The 23,402-nt window shown below is 32.8% G+C and overlaps 1 protein-coding gene across 11 annotated transcripts in view; it reads left to right on the forward strand.

The window, feature by feature from the left end:
* The window catches only part of LOC110999894 (cAMP-specific 3',5'-cyclic phosphodiesterase, isoforms N/G), a 295,372-nt gene extending 272,990 nt beyond the window's left edge, over nt 1-22,382 (forward strand). For 9 of the 11 annotated variants that reach the window (XM_045630594.1, XM_045630595.1, XM_045630593.1 and 6 more), the window contains 4 exons: nt 16,328-16,421; nt 19,345-19,454; nt 19,621-20,748; nt 21,226-22,382. In XM_045630594.1, coding sequence (XP_045486550.1) covers nt 16,328-16,421; nt 19,345-19,454; nt 19,621-20,748; nt 21,226-21,306 — 1,413 coding nt within the window. In that variant the 3' untranslated portion in view covers nt 21,307-22,382. The remainder of the gene's footprint in view (nt 1-16,327; nt 16,422-19,344; nt 19,455-19,620; nt 20,749-21,225) is intronic. The other 2 variants (XM_045630591.1, XM_045630600.1) reach the window with 1 other exon arrangement.
* The last annotated feature ends 1,020 nt before the right edge of the window (nt 22,383-23,402 follow it).

A 23,402-nucleotide genomic window follows, 5' to 3' on the forward strand; every position in this document is an offset into this window, starting at 1 on the left:
GGTCTAAATGTATTTCAAAATATCGCGAGGACAATACCAAAATAGATGAGTGAAATATAGATTGAGGCCGGTTATTTTTGACTAATGACGTCATAACGCATACTGTGTCAATTATTTTTAATGATGGCTCGTCACGCGATCTATGAGCTGTTGTCAGCTGTTTTGTTATCTAACGCCCGAACTTAATATTCGACAATCTCAGACTAAAAACAATCTGAAATCAGACCGTGATAGTCAATCGATCTCCTATCTGCATCCCAATATCCAAACCCTACGAAGATAATCCATTTTTGACGTCAGATAGAATGCAATCTCTTCGCACTTTACACTTATATTTGATAATTAATATAAACCAAATAAAGTCAATAAAACCGTACAAAATTTTTTAAAATATACATGCCTATGTTTAAAACATATCAAATAGGTTTTTAATTATTTTAAAAACTGGTGTAAGTTAAATCTTAAGATTATATATTGGCACATTTGAACTAGCATTTGTTATTGGCACACTTTTATGAATATTTGGATTAAGATGTATAGATGGTGATCAACAGCGTCAACAGTAATTATTTACTTTTTTACGGATATTACCCACACATTGTCTACGCTTGGAAAACGAAATACATTTTCGAGGATTGCTACAAAAAATTAATACGTTTCTATTATATTAATATAATCTACTATTTTTGAGAGCTTTGCTTACTTTTTCTGACAAGATGAGGGGGAGGGAGGGGTATTAATTGCTACGTAAAATAAATCTTATGTAGTTCTTGAACGGTCGCTTAATATTAATTAGTGAATTTAATATTGTATATGTATACATATCGTTAATTGTTCGTCTAATAACCTTATTCCAAGATAAAGGTGCATATATGGTTTAATACAGATATGGTCGGCTGTATCTACGTTATAACGTCTACACTGTGCGCCCAGTCACGTACACCGATCGTTAGCAATGTGAAACACGCCGACCTTAACAAAAACGGATTTAGTATAAATGCGTATTATAATGTTTTACTTTTAAAGTCTTAATTGGATCTACGGAATATTTCAAATAGCATTAAAGCAGTGGTATTGAATTGGTTTACGTGTATAATTTTTAGCTTTATGTTAAAATTATTTAATAAATACAATAAAGCTTCATATCTTTATATTTTTACATTTAAAATATTTCCAGATGTCTCTATGCCAATAGTCTGCCAGTCTTTTCCTATTATTTCTATCAGTCAATCCGCCTTCTTGTTGGCCTGTCCGCTTTTCTTTTCCCGGATGATTTACTTCCTTTGTCAGGATGCTCACCTGACGTCAAGTGTTGCCGCCGCCCATGGACACTCAATGCCAGATGGCTCGCGAGTGCGTTGTCGGCTTTTATTCAGCAGAATCGTATTTTATTTTTGTTGTGTTCGAAATGTATATAAGTTTAGTAAAGATAACGTGGAAAATAACTATGAAACAGATTTAAAAAAATATGAATATGAATTCTTAAAATCTCAGAAAAAAATACAGATTACAAAATCTGAATAATCAAAGGAAAATGTATCTAAAAGAAAATATACATTTTCTTACACGACATTCAATCTTATTGGTCAGTCATACTTATATAAAAATAGACGTCTATCTCAATCAGTTTCTTGGAATTTTTTGCATGAAACAACGGTGAAGATTTTTTGATATAAGTTCTTAGAAATTTTAATTATTAAAAGTAAGTTAAGGAAAAAGCAGTATTTTTTTTAGTGACTGAATTTGAATATGCAATATACTTTACCTAACGTGTTTGTTAAGGTATTTCTTAAAAACTTACAAGTTATATTAAGGATGAATCTAATATTATATGATAAATAATTGGCCATAGCAAAACGCCCGTAGACACTTCTATAATAATGTATAGCTGTATATATATTTAGCTGATATGCCACAATAACCGCATTTTCCATTAGGTCATTCAGTTTAACAGAAGAAACCGCAAAGTGTTTTACATTCTCTATGACTAATTATTATTATGATGGCGCTTAGTAATAACGTCGTTAAGCGAAGGATTAGTTATCCAACGATTTTTTTAGTTTATTATTACATTGATAAATCTATTATAACAAATAAGTTATAGTAACATACAGGAAATAATTAAGAATTGAACGTTAAATGTTACTTCTAAATATTTAACATTCAAATTCACTTTTTCACTTCTTGCTTGCCTTACCTAATTTATTTTTAAAAAATCACAGTGGTTGCCTGGCAGAGATCACTCGAAAGCGATAAGACTAAAAATATATAAATTAATAATGGCCGCGATAATTTTTCAATAGACAAGTACAAACTTGTGACAGTATATGTCTCGAAAGAAGGCTAAATATTCGGTCGATCGGAATTAATCAAACAACCTAAGTAAATTTGGCTATTTTGGTAGTTTAACTGACTTAAAGTTTCCTACATGTGGGGCAGGGGGTATCGAGACTAGAATGGTGATACGATCCTGATCGGTCTGCGATCAGGATCGTATCACCATTCTAGTCTACTACTACTATATTATTCCAAATTTAATAAACTCGCTACCAGCTACACTATTTACTAATATAACTAGAAACAATATTAAATTTAAATTAAAAAATTATTACATAAAGCAAACAATTATAAATTACGCAAAACAAAAATCAGACTTCGTCATTTAATTCATATTTGAATATTAGAACACATCCTGTAGTCGATTGAGAATTCTCGTCAAGAACAGGTTTCTTGCATCGGCTATGTATGAAGCGGCGGTGTTTCGATTGTTTTAGTGCGTTGTTTGTGCAATTTTTGAGGGTAAAGGTGTTTTGTTGTATATTATGTCACTTTCTTAAGTTAATTATAATTAACTAAATATTTTCGACGTCCTGGTGGACAGAAAAACTGTGTCCAGTTTATGTTTCCACCATACAAACTTCTACTATTAAGATTATTTACACAATAAATAAATAAAATAAATAAAAAAATCAAAAAGCTTGTAAAACATATGTACTAAAACTCACATTGAAGAAGTCATGTCTATATTAGCAAGAAGTAAGGGATATGCCTCTTGATTAAACTAACGAAAAAATAAAAAATAGCGGGGCTACTCCCGAAAATCGATACTATTTAGACACCAATTGGCTAGGACTAACACTTTCTAATAATGCGCCAATTGACCTTGCCCAACTGAGGTGATAGTTGATAGTAAAAAATCAGCGTAATGCTGTGCTAAATTTAATCTCGACATCTGTAGCAATCTTTTTATTTTATATTTTTCAAGTTTGCACGTAGCTCCTAACTTACAAGACGGTAATGAATAATTCATATACTTCTATAATTATATAATAATGAATCATATTTATGTAATAAAATTATAGATTGTCAGTTTGTAAGAAGTTGTTAAAGACAATAATATGAATAAATTAATTTGTGAATTAGTTGCTTTGTCTACAACTTGCATCATTGAGTACACGTTATAACACGAGGGTTTGATTAAAAACTACAACCGTAAAAAGACAATCATTATTTATTTATTTATAATTTTACAGCTACATATTCATATTATATAAGAAAACACTTAGACAGTATAAGAATTATATTCTCAGTCGCGGATTTACCAGCAGGCTGAGCCTAGGGCCAGCTCCAACCTGGAGCCTAGGGGGGCACATTTTTGAGGCGGCAAATTTTGGAATCGGATATTTTTAACATTCTAGAACATGACAACTGTAGGCAAGGAAGATACAAAAACCTTCGCAGCTCCTACATTGAAAATTTGCCAATCTGCCACTGAATAAGCCTTTATTCATCCAGATCTTCCTCTGCCTTTGTCCGGGAGAAGGCCTCCTCCAACTTTTCCACCTTATTTTATTTTTTTCAATTGTCATCCAATTTAGTCAAGCCTTGTTTCTTTTTTCTTTTGGGCCAGGATATTCGGCTATCGTTGTAGACCATCAGTTATGTCATCTGTATTAGACAATAAACAAAGGCAAAACAGATTATATTGATAAACAAAATGTATGAAACAGAACCGAAATTAAGTCGTGAATAGATAAAAAAATCTGAAATGAATCATTATAGTGCATACAAAATTTGTTTGTTTGAAGAGTTCTCGATTTTTGATTGCCAGTCTCTATAATTACACATTTGTTGAATTTATATAGCATAATGAATTATTTAGGTTGTAAATTAACGCTTATATTGGTATTTGCGAAACATTGAGGTTAATGTTCTGTCAGATTTACGATTTGTGTTTACAATTTGACATTTTAAATGTCGTATAATTTTTCTTACTTAAAAATAAGTAGTTTACAATATCAAATCATAACTTTCTCTCACATGAATAATTTTATATAATTTTTTTTCGTATTTCACTATCATTTTCAAATTTTTTTAGTTCCAAAAACTAACACACGACGCACGCTAATAACAACACTCAGCTACACTCTAGAACACATATACACACACACATGCATTCACATACTCACACATTCTCGCTTTGTTAAGGTCTTATACGACTTTTTGATTATGTAACTCAGGACTTATTTTTCTTTAAAAAATGTTTTAAACATGCATCATGTACCACAGAATAATTTTAATTTTAACCCAACATAATCCCGAATGCCTCCCTGTGTGTGACTAGCGATAGACGAATTTTGTCATAACCATATTTGTGTTATAAAGTTTTTATTATTGAGAAATCTATTTGATTATATTTTAAGTCACAAGTATTAATGAAATTAAACATTTTAAACGGTTTAAGATAGTATGATCCCGTCATTGAAGCATTGTAAGCTCCATAGGTTCTCTATTAAATGTTCTACGGTACAATATGAATTAACTATTGATCAGGTGACATAACAAATGTTGTTGATGACCTGGTTAGGCGGTGACGTTGTTGGTGGCCTCAGATGCCGCGAAGGTCCCACTACTTCCCGCCAATTGATTCCACTTCATTACTAATTACTTAGGGCGGAGGTTAGCTATTTCGAGCATACGATTAATAACACAGAGCATGCCTTTGAATTACACGGTTTCTAATTTGGCTTCATTAAACGTAATCTGTGGTATAAAAAGTATTTGCTCAATAAAAATTCGATATTTGAAATATTTATGGAAACATTTACTTACTATAGCATCTAGTTATAATTGGATTATGTCTTAGTATATGTTTAAGAATATTGCGACACAATAATCAGATCATTTACATAAGAAATCAAACTATCATTTCTTATGTAATTTATGTTCCTAATTGGTATGATATTGAATAGTTGGACAAACTAAAGTTATCTCTCAGAGAAGATCCGGGAGTCGATTCCACAGTTCGTTAGTTCGCAAAAGAAAACGCCTCGTGAAACTGACTGTGACAGATTTCCAGCCATCCAGGTGTATCTGTTGACCCATTTATGTTGGTATTTAATACATATTATTTTTTAATACATTTAAATCTTTCGTGTATCTATGAACATTGCAAATGTATTGATGTATAGCGATAACGCTGTCATTGAAGTTATCATCTTAAAAATTTATACCAAGGTTTCAGGAAGTGCTTGCACAACGTGTGACGTACGTATACGTCACAATTACTCACGTAACAGTTCCTGCAACGATTACTAAAGTTGAAAACTTTATATATTTGATTCGTTTACATTTCTTTAAAGATATGAGGGTATTGGTCGATTGTCGTTTGGAACTAAGTAAAGTAAATTTAGGTAATCTTGCAAATAAAATATTATTTTTCATTTACATTTTTCTCCTGAACTCTCTCTCTCACTCTCCTGAATGCGTTAGTTGATTGTTCTTGTTACATGAGTTTTGTCTAAATAACTAAGTCTTATGTATTTTTGCATCACCTTTTCAAATTGTATTATATTTTTGTACATGCGAACGAAGTGTTTTATTTAACATAAAAAAGAATGGTCTTAGGATAATAATTTATTTATTTATTGTCAATTGTGTACATAAAATTGAAAGGTCGAAGACAGAATTAACTTTAGGGCTGAGAATTGCATGCTAGACTAGATTAACACAACTCAAATTGTTTAGCTATAGTCTATAAAAAGTATATAAGTATCTCTTTTTTAATCTCTATTGAGCTAACAGAGTTATAAAGACAAATTATTAAAGGTATTTCAAAACCTTACTTTTCTTAAGGAAAAGAAATATCTAGCGATCGGGTTCTTGGAAGCGTTAAACGTGTAATAAAATTTCAGTATTTTTCAGCGAAGTATTGAACAATAAACATAAAATATGTTTTAGATCTGGCACGGACACTTGAACAGTTATGTACGAATGTATGTTTTGGAAACTGTATGTAGAATTAATACGAGAGAGTGTTCAGAGGAAATGTTCGGATCATCAGCCGAGTCTCATCATCGGACGTCGAGGCAAAATTCGAAACTCTACCCGTATCCGTTCCACAACTGAGCGATTTTAAGGCAGTTTTTTGCCACGAACTACCACTATGTAGAACCAACTGCCCACTGTATTTCCAAGTCAATGCTCGGGAGTCATTGAGAGTGTCCATGGCCGGCGCTTTCTTAACATCGAATAACTCTCCTGCCCGTATGCCTTCTGATATAAATATTTAAAAAAACAAAGTACATTCCGTAAAAGACGGTGGCCACATAGTGTAAATGGGCGGTCTTACTGCGAAGAGATTTTTCTAGACAATGGGGATAGAAAATTACAGTAAAGTGGATGTATGAAGTATGTGTATGTAACAACTATATAAAAAATACTTTCATTCTGCCAGTAAAATGCTACGAAAATTTATTTATAACAATTATTGGATCGCTTAACGTTTAAATTGATTTTAATAACGACCTTTATTGCGTAGTGTGAGAATTCCCATTAAACGGTTAGACGAAAAACCGTAAAATATATTACCTTTGTAGGTCAGGGCTGTCGGCTTCTTAAAAATCATAAACAGATTAATAAATTAACGCGTTAACCTAATTGGTTATCTTATCTCAAGTTAATATCAAATAAAGTTAAAGATAGGTATCACACACAAATGTACAGGTCGCTTGATACTAGAATCAAGCATTTCACAATGATATTCGTCATTATATCATCGTTTCAAATATATACAGTAGCCGACCTGGCAATATTCGTACCGACGTGATAGATGTGTTGTTACAGATTATCTGAATATATATATACATATTATTTTTATAGCCTCTTTTCGGACAAGACAGTATTTTTTTATTTTTCGTAGATTGTTCTTTTGTTCTTCTGACACTTTTGCGTGTCCGTTTGCCAGGTGGCAAAGACCTCCTCCAATCTTCCTTATCCTGGCCTTTCTATGACCACTCTACCCGATTTTGTTCCCGCGACTTGTCTATCTAAATATATAATACAAAACCAATATGTTCACTACTATAAAGTAGTGAACATATTGGTTTATTATGTGATTTCTTCAATAATGAAGAAATCACATTGTCTATACCCACGCGTAAATATTTGACAATCTTCTTCATAACTGATATAATTCTACTTTTTTTTTAATACGCCATTATCCGGATTTTGGCTTGTCAATGTCAACGAAACCTTCTCTAACGTAGTTAAACGTAATTTGAGGGGAGATATACAGTAACGATCGGATGAACATTAAATGTTTGACAGTTACAAAACTCGAAATGTTGTCGGATTTTTTATTTTATTCCAGATGGAGACGATTACAACAAATCAAACATGATGTATTTAGTATTATAATACGAATGAGATACACGTCGCCATCAGACAGCTGATTTAGTATTTTAGGCTAATTTTGATGTGTATCTTTAATGCCGTTTTAAATGGATTACTCACGATAATAATTCGATTTTCAGACGGTAATATGCTGAATAATTTATATATTAAGATGGATATGACTTTGTGTTTATTTTACAGCCATTTTGAATTGAATTATTTTGATTTTCACTCGCGAAATAGATTCACATACAGGTCGAAGGTATTACACACCCAGTATTCTGTTAACCGCGACCCCAAGGTGCTAGATGCAAGTCTTTTAAATTGATAAATGTATTGTTTCGGAGCCCTAGGAACTCAATACGCCTTACTACCACGGAAGCCATTGTAATAACAACAACATTTACCTAGTAGTCATTTTATTACCGTCCATTACGTATATTACTAGTTAATTCAGTTTTAACAGTCCAAAAGGCCTTAACTAAAGTAAGAATAATATACAAAATATCGATAATTGTCAGACATATTTCCTTATTGTAATGGGGATTGTTTGTTTACATTCATCCTTGTAGAAAAATATATTCCTATTTCAAAGTAATAATACATTGTCAAATTTTACGGTTTATGTTCTGAAAAATATAAGAATATCTTCGTAGCATAATGGAATGAAGAATGTTTTTGTGTATAAAGTTTCCTTGACAGACACTTTTCTGTGTGTGTTTCATGTATAGTAGTGATAGGTATTATATTATTGAGTATGTCGAAGAATATACATATCTGGGCCAGATAATTCCTTCACAGATCTAAGCTGGAATGGCAAATGTGGAAGAATTATTGGTCACTAAATTTGTGATTTATGAAAAACGGAGACATTATTATAGCGATCAGGATAATCAGGACAATACGAAACATACTGCTGCCAAACTTGGGCCTTTATCAATGCCTATATCAAAAAAATTGTCAAAGAGCTAAAAAGATAAATAAAAGAAATAGACACAACAAAGATAGAGAACATTACAAAGAGTATTGAAAAGTCACCTTGTCAGAAATTTATTATATATCATTTATTTATTTAAGCAATAAATTATTATGAACTTTTACATTGTAATATTTACGATAAATGTAACTTATTAATTGATTATCTGTATAAATCAGAACAAGATCTAAACAAACAAGTGACTACGTGTCTAAAGACATGTTGTGATCGATCGATATACGTTGCTATTTTATCTTAAGAAAGACTCTTCTATATTTGTACTAAGGTGCTAAATCGTTTAACGCAATGTGACACACCATCACAAACTACCACTTAAAACACCACTTTAGGTTGTGTTAATAAAGTTCAAATTGGCTTGAATTCATCTAAACGCAGTACGATTATTCACTTAACTCACAATATGCGTAAATAAAAAAACTCGTTTGTTCAATGCTAAATTTTTAGATCACAAGATGTGACGTTACAAACAGCAGTTATGTAACGAAATCAATGTATTATATGAATTATATAACAGAAGTGAGGTCGTAGGTTCGATCCTTGGCTCCACCCACACTTAACATTCGCACAGGTGTTCTCACAGGGCTCTCGTGTGCGTTGCCGATTTTTTAAGAATCGGCCGCTCTTTTCTTGAAGGACCCTAAGTCGATTTGTAGTAAGGATAGTGTATGTGCTTTTGTGATTAATAAAACACAATTGTTAAGATTTCGAAGAGATAAACTTTCTTTTAAAGTAGCTTATAAATTATCGTTATTCCTGACTGATAAAGTCGGATGAACTCGTAATGATTTTCACACAAGGAAAATTATTTCATATCAGAGGAATGCTAAGGCCTCATATTATTTATTATTATTGCAATACTCAGGACTTGTATTTAATTATGTCTGATGTCATAAGGAATATGTTTAATTAGGATTTCGCATAAATTAGTTTTGTTTATACATGATAAAGTCTTTTATTATTTATTAAAAAGACATTACTAATTTATTGGATATTTTAGCGGCCTGAAGAAATTGTTTTTTCTTTTGTTCAATTTTTTTTATGATCATGAAACATATTCAGAAATCTGAGGTCTAGACCTATAGAGGTTGTAGCGCCACTGATTTATTTTATTTTTATTTATTGTTCAAATTTGTTGAACTGTTAATGTAATTTAAATTTGACACGGGCAGTAATAGTCGGTTATGATTTGATGTTGGTTGCGTATTTCTAATCTTTACTTATCCTTTACTGTGAACAGCTAAGTTCCATATAACATAGAGCGCTTTGTATTTTTGTATCCATTACAATCAACAAATATACGATTAACTATCAAAGAATAATTAAATCACACGATTATATTTTAATATTTCAAACAAACTCATTAGTCACTCTCATTAATTCAGGAGTTAATTTTATTTTTGAATTATACATATTAATTAAGGTAGACATAATTCTGAGTCAGAGGTCAGTGGTCAGTAGTAACACTTACGGGTCTTTGTTTGTATTTTCTTATTCGGTAAAACGGCTGGAACACTTTTTGTTTTTAGATGTAGACAACCGATAGGCTTGTATTTGGCCTGACTTTTTGGTCCAGAGAAACCAAAACCTATGCTGTTAAATCTTGGTTTGACAATGCTGGATCAAATAGTAGAAAATAAACAATTATTAAGACCATTTATATAGAAGGAATTAGAAGTCGTCCATTAAAGAAATGTCTATAAACAATTATATTGAATTACTTTATAATATACAAGTACACGGACAAATCACTTATAGTAATTAAAATGAAGAAAACTTAATCGTACCTATGAACTAGAATAATAGATAATGTTAATCAACGTTTATTAATGGCTAACTATTTGAAACATTTTTCAGATTAATTAACCGCTTTCTGTCTGTCATGTGTCAACTTTAACTGCCACAGTAACACACATACAGACTAAATAAATAAAAATATAGGTTGTCTGTAAAGTCGGTTTACTGACGATAGTTGAACGACAACGTCTTAAGGAAATACTGATGCAATGGTTGCATTTTTTTTTAAATTGGTTTTATTTGTTTCATAGACATTTTGTTATATAGAGGAGGTAGATGGAAAATACAATTGAATTGATCAAGTTACATTTATTTGTACGCATAAGTACAAATATGTCAATTTTTAAGAAACGAACGTTGCCGAATGCAGAGGCCGATTGTGCCTCTTTGTCTCTCAATCTGCGCTCTCGCTTGCACTTCAAGCACGCCTCAGAGCAAGGTAACGCCGCATGCGATATGTTTATTTCGTGCGTGCAGCCAGCATCATCGAATTATTATATTATAAACGTTGTCACGTCAAAATGAAACGTCTTTACATAGAAGATTGATGTAATATAGATAAAATACACAAATATTGACACGAACATTTCTATATTAATAATAAAATATGTACCTTAATTAAAACAATATGAATTTTATCAAGAGTTTAAAAGTCTGCTTAAACCAGCGCCAAAAATATATAATAAACATACTATTTATTTTAAGACTTTCTAAAATTAATTTGTATGAAATGTTTCAAAAAATATCTTATTTTTAACATGACAGATGCTTACAGCTTTCTACTGGTTGCCTACTCTTAAATTCTCATAACTGTATAAAAACTATTGTATACGTAAAATAAAATTTGGATTTTACCAAATTGAGTTTCGTAGAAATTGAGTCATGGAAATACCATCTTTTGTATTCATTCGAATGATATTTTGTGATGTAATTTAATTGTAAATATAAATAGATAAGTTCTTTGTCAACAAAAGATAATTAACGTAAGATGTTCGTGTCATTATTTGTGTCAATTTTGATTAATAATGACGGAGTGTTTCATTTAATCAACATCTTATAATGTTAAGAAACTGCATAAATTGAATGAAGGGTTATTAGTTAATAAAAAAAATGGGTTTAATCAACGGAATGAACACGGTAAATGGCTGGGAAGTAATGTTTATATGAACATCAAAATATCACATATTACCATTGTTGAATGTTTTTTTTTATCAAATTAATTACTATTAAATTAAATATGGTTAGCGGTTTAGATGTCATTGATATGTTGCGGTCAAAACTCCGAAACAGAACACAATCAGTAAGTAGGATTTCTTGTTTATTTACAAGGAAAATGTGAATACACATAAGTAATTGTTTTCATAATAATTATTCGTCATAGATTATTCCATGAATGAGAATTTTACATTTTTGTTAGTAATTTTACTATTTAAACGTATAGTACTCATGTTTGTCATAAATATTTTGTATGCCAGCCGAAATCGAAAAGGTATTCCACCTACGAGGACCTGCTTTTTGCAGTTCTTAATATGTTACTTGAATAATAAACGACAAGTTAAATCTGAAACAGAGACCCAAAACCCTAGGCCTCAAAACAATAAAGACTGCTCTTGTTATTTGCGTCTCCAAATCACAATATTCGTTTATCCCCCAGGAACCATCTCAGTAACATGAATACATGGTAATGTGATACTAATTAATTTCTTTATGTATATAATACAAATAATATAAGGAGCTTAAGGGGAAATCCGATACACTGCTGTGTTGTTGCTACGAAAATATTTTTCCCCAAACAAATCTTAAGTAATATTAAATACCACATTCCATGCGTGGGATGAAGGAATTTTCAAAAATAGGTTTTGGTTTATTTGTTGTCTATGGTTACATCTATAGATTTTTTCATCTTTATGAATGCTAGATACCAGTCTAGACTTAACAATAGTTATACCGCTGTGGCGTAAAATTTAGTCGAATAATTTTAAATTCGTATTCACTGCGAACAAGCAATGAATATGAATTCCATTTAGCTGTAGGATTAAAAATTTTTTTTTTTTTTCATTTTAAAAAGCGAGAAACCCACCATATTTGGTGTCGCCTAATTGAGGTTCTAGTTGATTATTTTCTATTAATTTCATTAAAGTCTGAAAGCGTTACTGACACTAGACTATTAAATCTACATATTTATGAAAAAATATGTAATGGTAGTGAAGCCCCCTTTTGTACACTTAACACGGATGGCGCTAACTCAATATTTTCCTTTCCACAATTTGCTTAATCATTGTTAATGAGAATCTTAAAGGGGGCAATGATTATTAAATTATTGTTTGTTTTGCCTTTTTGTGTTGAAGTTTAAATAAAACCAAGTTAAAAAAATAATAACAATCAAATATACAATATTAACAATTTTCTTAACCTCCATAGTAATAATAAAAATTAATAAAAATAAAATTTAAAAAGTTAATCCCTGTATTGCGATATTTATTCGTTGAGCTTGGAAAGCACCAACTCTGGGCGCCTGTGCATTTGAACTTCACGGCCCATGTGTGTCCTGTGGCCGCCCTTTTTTGCTTTTCCAGGTGATGGACCATGCAAACTTGTCCACACAGGTAGCATTCCATACGGAAGCCCGTCCCATCTTCCAAGGGATCCATGACATCCCATCCGGCCGCTTGCCATCATCTATTGCGATGCCTCTTTTCTCCCAAATGGCTGGAACTTTGACAGAGGGAAGAGAGCGGCGTATAATGTCGTTGAGCACAGCGTGTAATAAAACCTGCACTCTTTTAGCAATGGAGGCTATGGTATCCAAGGTTACCAACTTCAAAGCCAGGGACACTCATAGGGAGTACATATGGGCACGTATATTTCAATAGTGGGAACCCTATATTGAGTACTCATTCTGGTTCTGTCATTTGGTTCATGCTTTGAGCAGAGACATGTCAATAAGATCGAAGATATTGTTTTCGATATTTTCTATTCTAATGTTATATGCCTCTTGTATTAATGTTCATGTATTCATTTGTTTTTTCAGCATTAGCATAGCTAAAGTAATGAAGACAAGAACAAAATGCACGTAAAATATGAACAATGTGATATAGAAAGGTCCTTCCTAGAATCACGTTTCCTTGTGATTCATTTACTAAGTAGGTCACATTATGTGCAAAGCGTTTATCGCTTTTCTTTTGTCTGTAAATTGCGGAATACGTTCCACTTTTCTCTGAGTAAATTTAAATATAAGCAAGTATTTTAAATGTAGGTTTTGAGCTACACATCTTACTCATGTATGTACTTAATTCGAGAATGTTTTGTCATGTTTGTTATTAACATATATTTTATTTATTTATTTATAAAACATACACAAAGCAACACTGGTATAATACTTGTTAGAATCAGCTTAGTGTATTACTTACGTTCCAATTTAAAAATAAATACTCTTTATTCGAGAACCCAGGATTATATTTTTATTGTTTACAATTCAATTCAATTTCAAAAATTCTTAATTCAATGTTCAATAACAATTAAAAGTGCTACATGTTCAGTGTACATTAATTCCTGGAATGTAACAAACTTATAACTAAACACGGCTTTTTTTAAAGCCGTATTGCTTTTTTTTACAATTAATTGTTTACAATTATTGCACGACCACCGAGGAAGAGGACCTCTTCAAAGCCTTTTTGTCTCTTATCTTCGCTTTTTTCATTCCCCGCTATCTCTTTTATTTCATCTTCCAATGTTGCCGGTGATTCCTCTCTTTTTACTTTCCAATTAAGTAAAAGTTACAATGTTAATGTGATTGGCGCTAAGTCGCGTAGTTGACACTCTAAGCCGGTTTTTATGCTCGCTTTAAAAGATTTGTTTTTGCGGTTCGGCAATATTATCGGATTGCCAACAACTTTTTATTCTAGTTTCTGTTTAAAAGCGGTGAATGGTAATCATGACTATTATCTGGTGACCAACTTTGGACTCAATTGTCGAGCTAGAAATAGATTTGTTTTTTACAATATCAGATTAAGGTGTCGTTAGCTTGGGATATGCTGTTTATAGGCGTTATCATAGTAATGCTCATCAATTGGGATTATGGCTCCAAGTAATTTTCCATTCGAATACGGTTTTACATAGTGATACGTAATTAAAATAGGTTGATTCGTTCGGAGAAACGATTACTTGAAATTTTTAATATGCGTAAGCTTAAAAGAAAATAATGATTGAATCTACAGCCAAATTCATCTTTTGCTGGTTATTAAATCAGTTAATAACTAATCGGGCATTAAATTATCTAGCTGACTACTGTTATTAGATAGTCATTATTATACTATTAGAGATTTAAATTGATATATTTGAGTTGGAAAAGCAGGTAGTTGGTTACAGTAGAAGCATGGTTTTACGTGGTGGCAATATTCTAAATTTAAATTTTCACTATTTGGAAAATAATTTCAAACTCCAAACAATATTGAATTCTTATTGATTTTGTGTCATTTGGAAATGAGTTAACGTGAAAAATCCTATGATTTTTATAAGCATAACACACATACACATTGTAAAAAATATTTTTTAGTTTTAGAGAAATTTTGTATTTAGTTCTAAATATGTCGGGGTTGAACGACATTGGATCCAGTTACAAGTACACATCTAAAAGCCCGCAAGATCGCTATCGGTTGTAACCTCGATTAACTTCCTATCAGAAGTGCCTTCAGCATGTGGGATTTGAAGGTTGGCTGAAATTGTGTCAAGCGCTTCTAAATTTAAATTGTTTAAGTGTCAAGCTTTTGATATCGGTATTTTATTCTAACGTTTCTTTTTTTTAATATTTTGTCCCTGGTAACGCAACGCGGCTTCTAAGCCAAGTTATTTTTGTTTTTTTTTAAATGCATCTGCATTTATTAAATTTTATTATTAATTAAAATAATAAATTATATGGCTATATTATTTTTTACGCCAATCACACAGTTATCACTTAACTTCCATGAATTCAATTGATTGAATTGACTATGAAAAATGAAATATTGTTTTTGACAACTGTTATTCTAATACAGACTTACCATAGATACCAGACATGTGAAATCAGATATAGATAATGATTGTGATCATAGATAAGTATTTTTTTAAATAGCCATGCAATTATGTTATCACCACGAGAGATACTAAGTACAAATAGTACATATAGTAATTAAATTATCTTTAAATAAACGTATATGGTAACTAATAATGCTTATCAGAATTATTACATGTTATCAGCTAAGACTTATGTTTTGGTAATATTTTATTTATAAACGTTTCCTTCTACGCAGACTTATAGTAGACAACTCAACTTTCACTAAAAAATATAACGATCAGTTTCATATATTTTTAATAGGCAAGGCTTTGTCTATGGTTACTTATACCTACATTAATTAATTGTCTGTTAACCTTGGTCAAAGGCGTGTCTGAGTTAATGAAACAACTAATAAAAAAAAACCTTACACATAAAATTATTTATAATGATTAATTCAAAGTATTGTTGAGGAAAATTTGGCAATATGAACACTTTCACGATAAATGTGAGAGGAAATTAGACGTGACGCTCTTGCCGTACCTAGAAAGCGTCGATGTATGATATTATAGAATGATCAGTACATTAAGGAGAAACGTGCCGACGCAACGTCAGTTCGAAGATAGCGTTTGTTACGAGCGGTCGTGTCGCACAATTGTGTATTATCGAACTTTGCGGATAATTACGGACTGTTTATTTTTTATTTTACGGACTTTTAAATGTGTAATAAAATGCGTGTGTGTGAAAGACAATGTGCTCGCTGCACTCCCTCCGGGTGGATTAAGCGGCGTGCTGCTAAAGTGACTCGTTCAATGGAGATATTGAAATTGCAGTTCAAACGGATGCTGAACAAGGAGCTTAGCCACTTTTCGGAGTCCAGCAAATCCGGAAACCAGATTTCGGAGTACATCTGCTCTACATTTTTGGGTAAGTTTCTTTTGACAGTATTTTACTATCCTATTAGCAGAATATTTTTTAGGGATTTAGTACCAAACTTATCACTTCCCAATGCATAGGTTGCAGCTTCAGAATGTCCAAAGCGTGAGAGTTCTTACTAAAGAGAGATAAAAAGTACTTTGTTAGGCGAGGTACTATGGCGAGGCAATATGTTTACAATCGAGTGCAAGAGTCAATAAAATATTTTTTCTATTTAAAATTTTTTGAAATATTTTAATTTTATGAGCTGACAGTAAATTTAAAATCAGAAGAATTATTATGTTTTTTGTGACGTTGTTAAGTGTACAATATACATTATGAAAACTCCTTTGTTTTAGACAGTTGTTTCTAAAATGCATTGACAATTTAATTTAATAACAATAAAACATTAAGCTACATTTTATCTTTTTAATTAAAAAATATGTATTAGGTAAAAGGAAATAGGTCATTGTATCGATATTGATCCTAATAAGCCTTATAGAATAGAAAAAGTAAGCCACTTACATGTTCAAGGCTTTGACGTTGCTTACGTCGGCATCGTGCCTTCGACGTCAATGCATCATGATTGAATGCGGGTGGCGCCCGCCCAATCTGAAAATTTAATACTAATAATGAAGCGAAAGTACTTCTTAGTTTAATATATTGGTGAAGCTGTATTTGAAATGAAAATCTATTACTAAGCTTTAAAGCTTACAACTTTAAAGTTGGTATCTTTGCATAAAACTAAAAGATAATTGCTCAATCGTCTAGCGATTTTTATTAAATATAATAGCATCTAGGTATAGCAAATATATAGGTATGTCAACAGGAAGATCTGAGTTGTTTTTTTTTATTAAGAATTGGGTGCAAATCTTTAAATGGCTGGCAACGCACTCGCGAGCCCTCTAGCATCGAGAGTATCCATGGGCGACGGTATCACTTAACATCAGGTGAGCCTCCTACCCGTTTGCTCCGTTCTATAAAAAAAATCTAAGGAGGCTCTCTTGATATTAAGTGTTACCGCCGCCCATGAACACTGAATGCCAGAGGGCTCGCGAATGTGTTTTCAGCTTTTGAGCTATATTGAGAATATTAACCTCATAATTATTGTTAATTCCTACTTGATAATTATGAGGAAATCATAATAAAGCTCCATTTAGAGGTATCAGGACTTTAAACATAAGTATATCCCTCTCAGGCTTAATAGGGTTTTCTGGAACAATCTGGATTAAATTGTTGATACCAAGAAAAAAACACGTAAATACTGTAAAAAATATATTGCCAACCCTTACTTGAAAAGGAATTAATGAAATAGGTACAAAACTTACTTCTCACGCTTCATTCTTTGATGTCTACAGTCTATTGTTTGAAGTGCGAGACTTCAACTAATATACTGTGGAGTTCTAAAATCTGCCTCGCGTAAGAATTTACTAGACAAAGTTGGTCATTCCGTCAATTGATTTTAAAATGAGGCCACTTGCAACTCGACACTGATGGTCTACAGCGTAATTAATTCAAATGACCTTAAACGTTTATGTGGTTTAAAAGTATATTTGATGAAAACAAAACGATTAATAAACGAGAACTATTCTACGTAACAATTGCATCGATCTCAAGCATGTACAAAATATGCAACAAACTATGCAACAAACTATGCAAAGTCAAAAAGGAATTATCTTACTCAAAATTAATTAGGTATCATTTAAAATCCCCCTGTCATGATAAGGCAATTAAGTAATATTTTGGCGATACAGCAAACTCGAAACTTCTGGAATTTATGGAATGTTGTCTTTCAAAATCAGAGTTCTTTAATATAAAATCCCATTTAATATCCAATAGTTACAAAAGTACACAGCTGAAATGAGTTATATTTGTTTATAACATATTTATATATATATTGTTAGCCTAATTTCCCAGGTTCTTTTAGTACCGTCCTGCAACTTTTTCCAACTATCTCTGTCCATGGCTTTCTTTCTCCAATCGCTTCCTGCTGCCGCTTCTATTTCTTCTATCTATCTTTTTATGGGAAGCTCTCTTCATCCCCTTGGTCCTTTCCATATAGTTGCCATTAAAATTCACCTTTTATGTGATTTTTACTACGCTTCTTTTTCATTACTTTCTAGCTTGTTTACGTTTAGATGCTCTAAACGGGTTATTTATATACAATTCTTAAAATCTTTTTATTAATCAAGAGAGCGTTAGATCTTTGTATCTTTTCAGTTATGTATCTTTGTCGTGTTAAAAATAACATCTTCGCAGGTGTGTATATGCGATATTCCCTTTATCTTGATAAGATAGGAAGTGACCAAGTTTTAGTATTGCGTAGAACTGTCAATACATTAATCCTACAATAATACATGTAATGTATCTACTTGCTTATTTTTGGGAATTGAAGTATGAAAATATATTGTTTGTTTATGTAACGTTTTGATAAGGCTCTATTGTGTCGTTAGATTATTAAAGTGTTTATCTATTTCACTTTTGCCTTCTCACAAAGCGTTTGTTGTGATTATAATTCATTATACGTACGAGTAGTCTCTGGAAGATAATTAATTTTATCACTATATCCGCTTGACCGGTTAAAATTGGTATTTTCAAATAGGTTATCATCATTCACAAGAACGCTAGACTATTCGTAAAGAAATCTATTTATTTTCGTTACTATGTTTTAATATATATTATGTAATACGATAATCTGACCTAGATACGAAATACGAAAATGTAGCAACGCCACTTCACACACTTACCTACATTTAACATAATACGATGACCCAAATTCAATATATTAAATAATACACTAATTCAATATTTGGACGTGTTTGCGCAGCTTTTTTTTAAGGTTATCTTTACGCCGAGAGTTTGTTATTGTTTGATTATTGCTCTCGAGTACGATAATATTGTATATTATATACTGATAATGTTAATTTATTTACAGACAAACAACAAGAGCTCGATCTGCCGTCACTGCAAGTGGACGAGAGCACTGAACGCACCAAGAAAAAAGAAAAACCGCGTCATGGCGGACCTGCGACTACTATGTCACAAGTACGTTTTCTTCTTGTTATTTTTATTTATTCTAGTAATTCTTTTTTATGTTCATTTAGTGTTATTGTTTTGTTTTTAAATATCATGGTGCCTGGTTATTCTTTATGTATATTTTTAATATTTACGTTTTGTTGTATAATATTTATTTTGTATTTTACTTTTTCAGATAACTGGTGTCAAACGGACTCTCACACACACAAACAGCTTCACAGGAGAACGTGTGCCACGATACGGTGTTGATACTCCGCACGAGGAAGAACTAGGCAAATGTTTAGCAGAAATCGACCGCTGGGGTGTCGACATATTCCGTATCGGAGACCTATCTGGTGGTCGCCCCTTGACTGCGGTAGCTTATGCTGCATTTTCATCAAGGGAACTGCTGGCTACACTTCAAATACCTAACAGAACGTTCCTCGCCTTTGCAGTGACACTTGAAGAGCATTACATTCGTGACAATCCCTTCCACAATTCTCTTCATGCAGCTGACGTCACACAATCTACAAACGTTCTCCTGAACACGCCGGCACTCGATGCCGTCTTCACACCTATAGAAATATGCGCTGCTCTGTTTGCGGCCTGCGTACATGACGTGGACCACCCGGGACTCACTAACCAATTCCTGGTCAACTCTAGCTCCGAATTAGCTCTAATGTATAACGACGAGTCAGTCCTGGAAAACCACCACCTCGCCGTGGCCTTTAAACTGCTGCAGAACGAAGGATGCGATATATTCGTAAACCTACACAAGAAACAGAGGCAGACGCTGAGGAAAATGGTTATAGACATGGTGCTGTCCACCGATATGTCCAAACACATGAGCCTTCTCGCAGATCTGAAAACAATGGTAGAAACTAAGAAAGTTGCCGGCAGCGGTGTTTTATTGCTGGACAATTACACTGACAGAATACAAGTCTTAGAGAATCTCGTACATTGTGCCGATCTGAGTAATCCAACCAAACCCTTACCTCTGTATAAGCGGTGGGTCGCGTTGCTAATGGAGGAGTTCTTCCAGCAAGGAGATCGGGAGAGGGAGCACGGGATGGACATCAGCCCTATGTGCGACAGGCATAACGCCACGATAGAGAAATCTCAAGTCGGTTTCATCGACTACATCGTGCATCCCCTGTGGGAGACGTGGGCGGATCTGGTCCACCCCGACGCTCAAGATATTCTGGACACGTTGGAGGAGAACAGGGATTACTACCAGAGCATGATACCGCCATCTCCACCGCCTGCACCTATTCAAGCGCACTCGAATGTGGACGACGATCGCCCGGATCAGATCCGCTTCCAAGTAAGTATTTCACGTGTAATCTATACTTATCACTATCAGAAACGGTCAGTTGCAGAATTAATTACGATAACATAGAGCTGTTGCTAAGTAAACTATTTCTATAAAATTTGATTTGAATTTTGAAGTCACTGTCTTTGCAAACTAGCGAACTGTTAAATCGACTCCCAGTGGGTGTCTTCCCTGGGAGATCGCACCCACTAAATTGGGTGTTCTTGGGCTGGTTCAAAATAAAATAAAATAAAATACGTTTATTTTGGAACATAAGATCATCTAGGTATCACTTATTCCACGTCAATTTTCGCCCCCTATCCACAAAAACCTGTATCTATTCAGAAATCATGTAATTGGATCTTGCATTTGGATGTTGTTTAAATGTAGTTTATTTATGAGCACTGCTCGTAGTCATTTATTAAATAGAGTCGTAATGTTGCCAACGAAAGTAAAAGTTGTTCTGAAAAGCATTTTATGTAAATGTAGCATTGTTTCTCTCGCCAGGTGACGCTCGAGGAGGGCGAAGGCTCGGAAGAATGCGAGGGCGAAGGGGACGGTGGGATGTGACGGAAGTTGTTGGGAATCTGCAAGAAACTCTCTGAGAAGATGCAAGTTTGGTGGAAGCTCTGGCAGTGAGCGGACTCCGCCGCCTGACCACGGCCCGAGGCTTGTCGGATCACACTCGTTGACGCTTATACCAGTTTAACCGACGAAATGAGACGAACGCTCGGGTCTCGTGTCATTTCGTACATTTATTTGTATGTGATTATTCGCAGTGTTTAGAGTTACCTAACGACTAAATATATCCCTCCAATGACTGTATCGTTCGATTGTTTAGTGTTTTGTAACTACGTTTTTTGTCTAACCAAAGATATGTCTCTTTTAGTTAACTCTCGATTTCCCTGTACGTAGCTGGTCTCTGTAAATTCGTGTAAGTAGATTTAGTGTCGACGCCATAATGTCGATTAATGTAAGAACATTGAAACGCTTATTAATTGGTATGAAAGGGTAATTTATATTGTCATATCATCCATATTTCTCATTATATACGGGTTCGCGCTAATGATGTTAATCACAAAATTTATTAACATTTAGATATTATCTACCTAAACGTGATTTAAGGTTAAATTCTTCGATTTCTGTCTTCTCTGGATATTATATATTCGGTCAGTCACTTGTAAAAAGACAGTCTACTTAGTTCAATTGTTTTATCGATGGCACCTCATTTATCATAAGGATCGCTGGCGATCCCGTTATTTTCTCTTAGAGTAAATTATTATTTTTGTATATTACTTATAAACTTAGTTATCCAAAAATTTGTGAAATTGATGCGACTAACGGCTTGAGAAGTGTGAAGTACTAACAATGGTGTGGTTTGACCAAGGCGTTGATAAACAGGCCGGGTTTTGCAATAGTAATAATTAGTGTAGATCAAAACCTATGCGCACAACACCATAATGCTTCTGTACCTGTGCGTTTGAACTATTTTCTGTTCCTGACAAACACTGAAATAATCTATAAAATGTATTATTTGCATTTCATAGTTCCGTTGACTTTTTTTACAATAAGTTTTATTATGAGCTGGTCTCTGTGTGTACTCAATGCTATCTCTTGATTAAATGAATAATTTGTTCCTATCTATATTTCTGTTTTTCCTTTACTGTGTCCTGATCATTCATAATCGTGTAAGAGTGATGGTCCAATTTAATACACTTTCGTATATAAAATTGAACCCATAAAATGTGAAATTTCTTTCTCAAGTTTAATAATAAGTACATTAAACCTTAATGTGTCGACAGACGAAATGAAAACGCTTATTGACTGTATGTTGTAGATATGCTTAGTAAAATTGTTTTTAGTACTATATAACAAGAACCCCGTAACTCATATCTACTCATATATAACTAATGTAGTCGCTGTCCATGTATTTGACACGAAAGCAGGGTTCTCGTTATATACATAAACATTGTACGTAATAATTAATGTTGTATAGACTTGTGTGAGGAATCGCACGTTTTCTAGTTCGCAGGTCTATAAACTCTATTGGCTTTATTCAACCTTTGTAATTGTACCCGATAATATTGAATTAATTATCATTCTAAAGTGTAACTAGTTAATATACTGTTGTTATAAGGTAATAATGTAACCTTCTTTTTACGTATTGTTTTTTCGGGAAAGACTAAATTTAAAAAATAATCAGATTCAACTCACAAGCTCACTACCAAAGAACAAAGTAGGTCGTATTGTGCATCTGGTATGTCACTATCAAATTGATTTCGTGTTTACATGTAGTATTAATGGGTCGGACTGAGATATATAATCAACTAATCACCCACGGAATGCCGAAAGCTAGAATTTAATTCAAAATTAAGTGTATTAAAGCAAAACTTATTCTGGCAACACTGTCAAAATGACAGTTGACGTGAGGTTATATTTAATAGTCTATGTATTTAGTATTATAAATCTCAGTTTACCCTTTTTTGTTTCGTCAGTGATTGAACTAACGTTATGATTGGATAATACATAGATTATAAACACGGTGTTAAAGTGTGCGATGCTGGTCATTTGCATTACTTTTTGTTTATGTATGTTAAAGTAAATAGCTTATAATAGTTTAAATGAATCTTTGAGTTGATTTAAAAAATATTAATGTATTTAGAATA

The sequence above is a fragment of the Pieris rapae genome, chromosome 12, assembly GCF_905147795.1.
Source record: "Pieris rapae chromosome 12, ilPieRapa1.1, whole genome shotgun sequence".
NCBI lineage: Eukaryota > Metazoa > Arthropoda > Insecta > Lepidoptera > Pieridae > Pieris > Pieris rapae.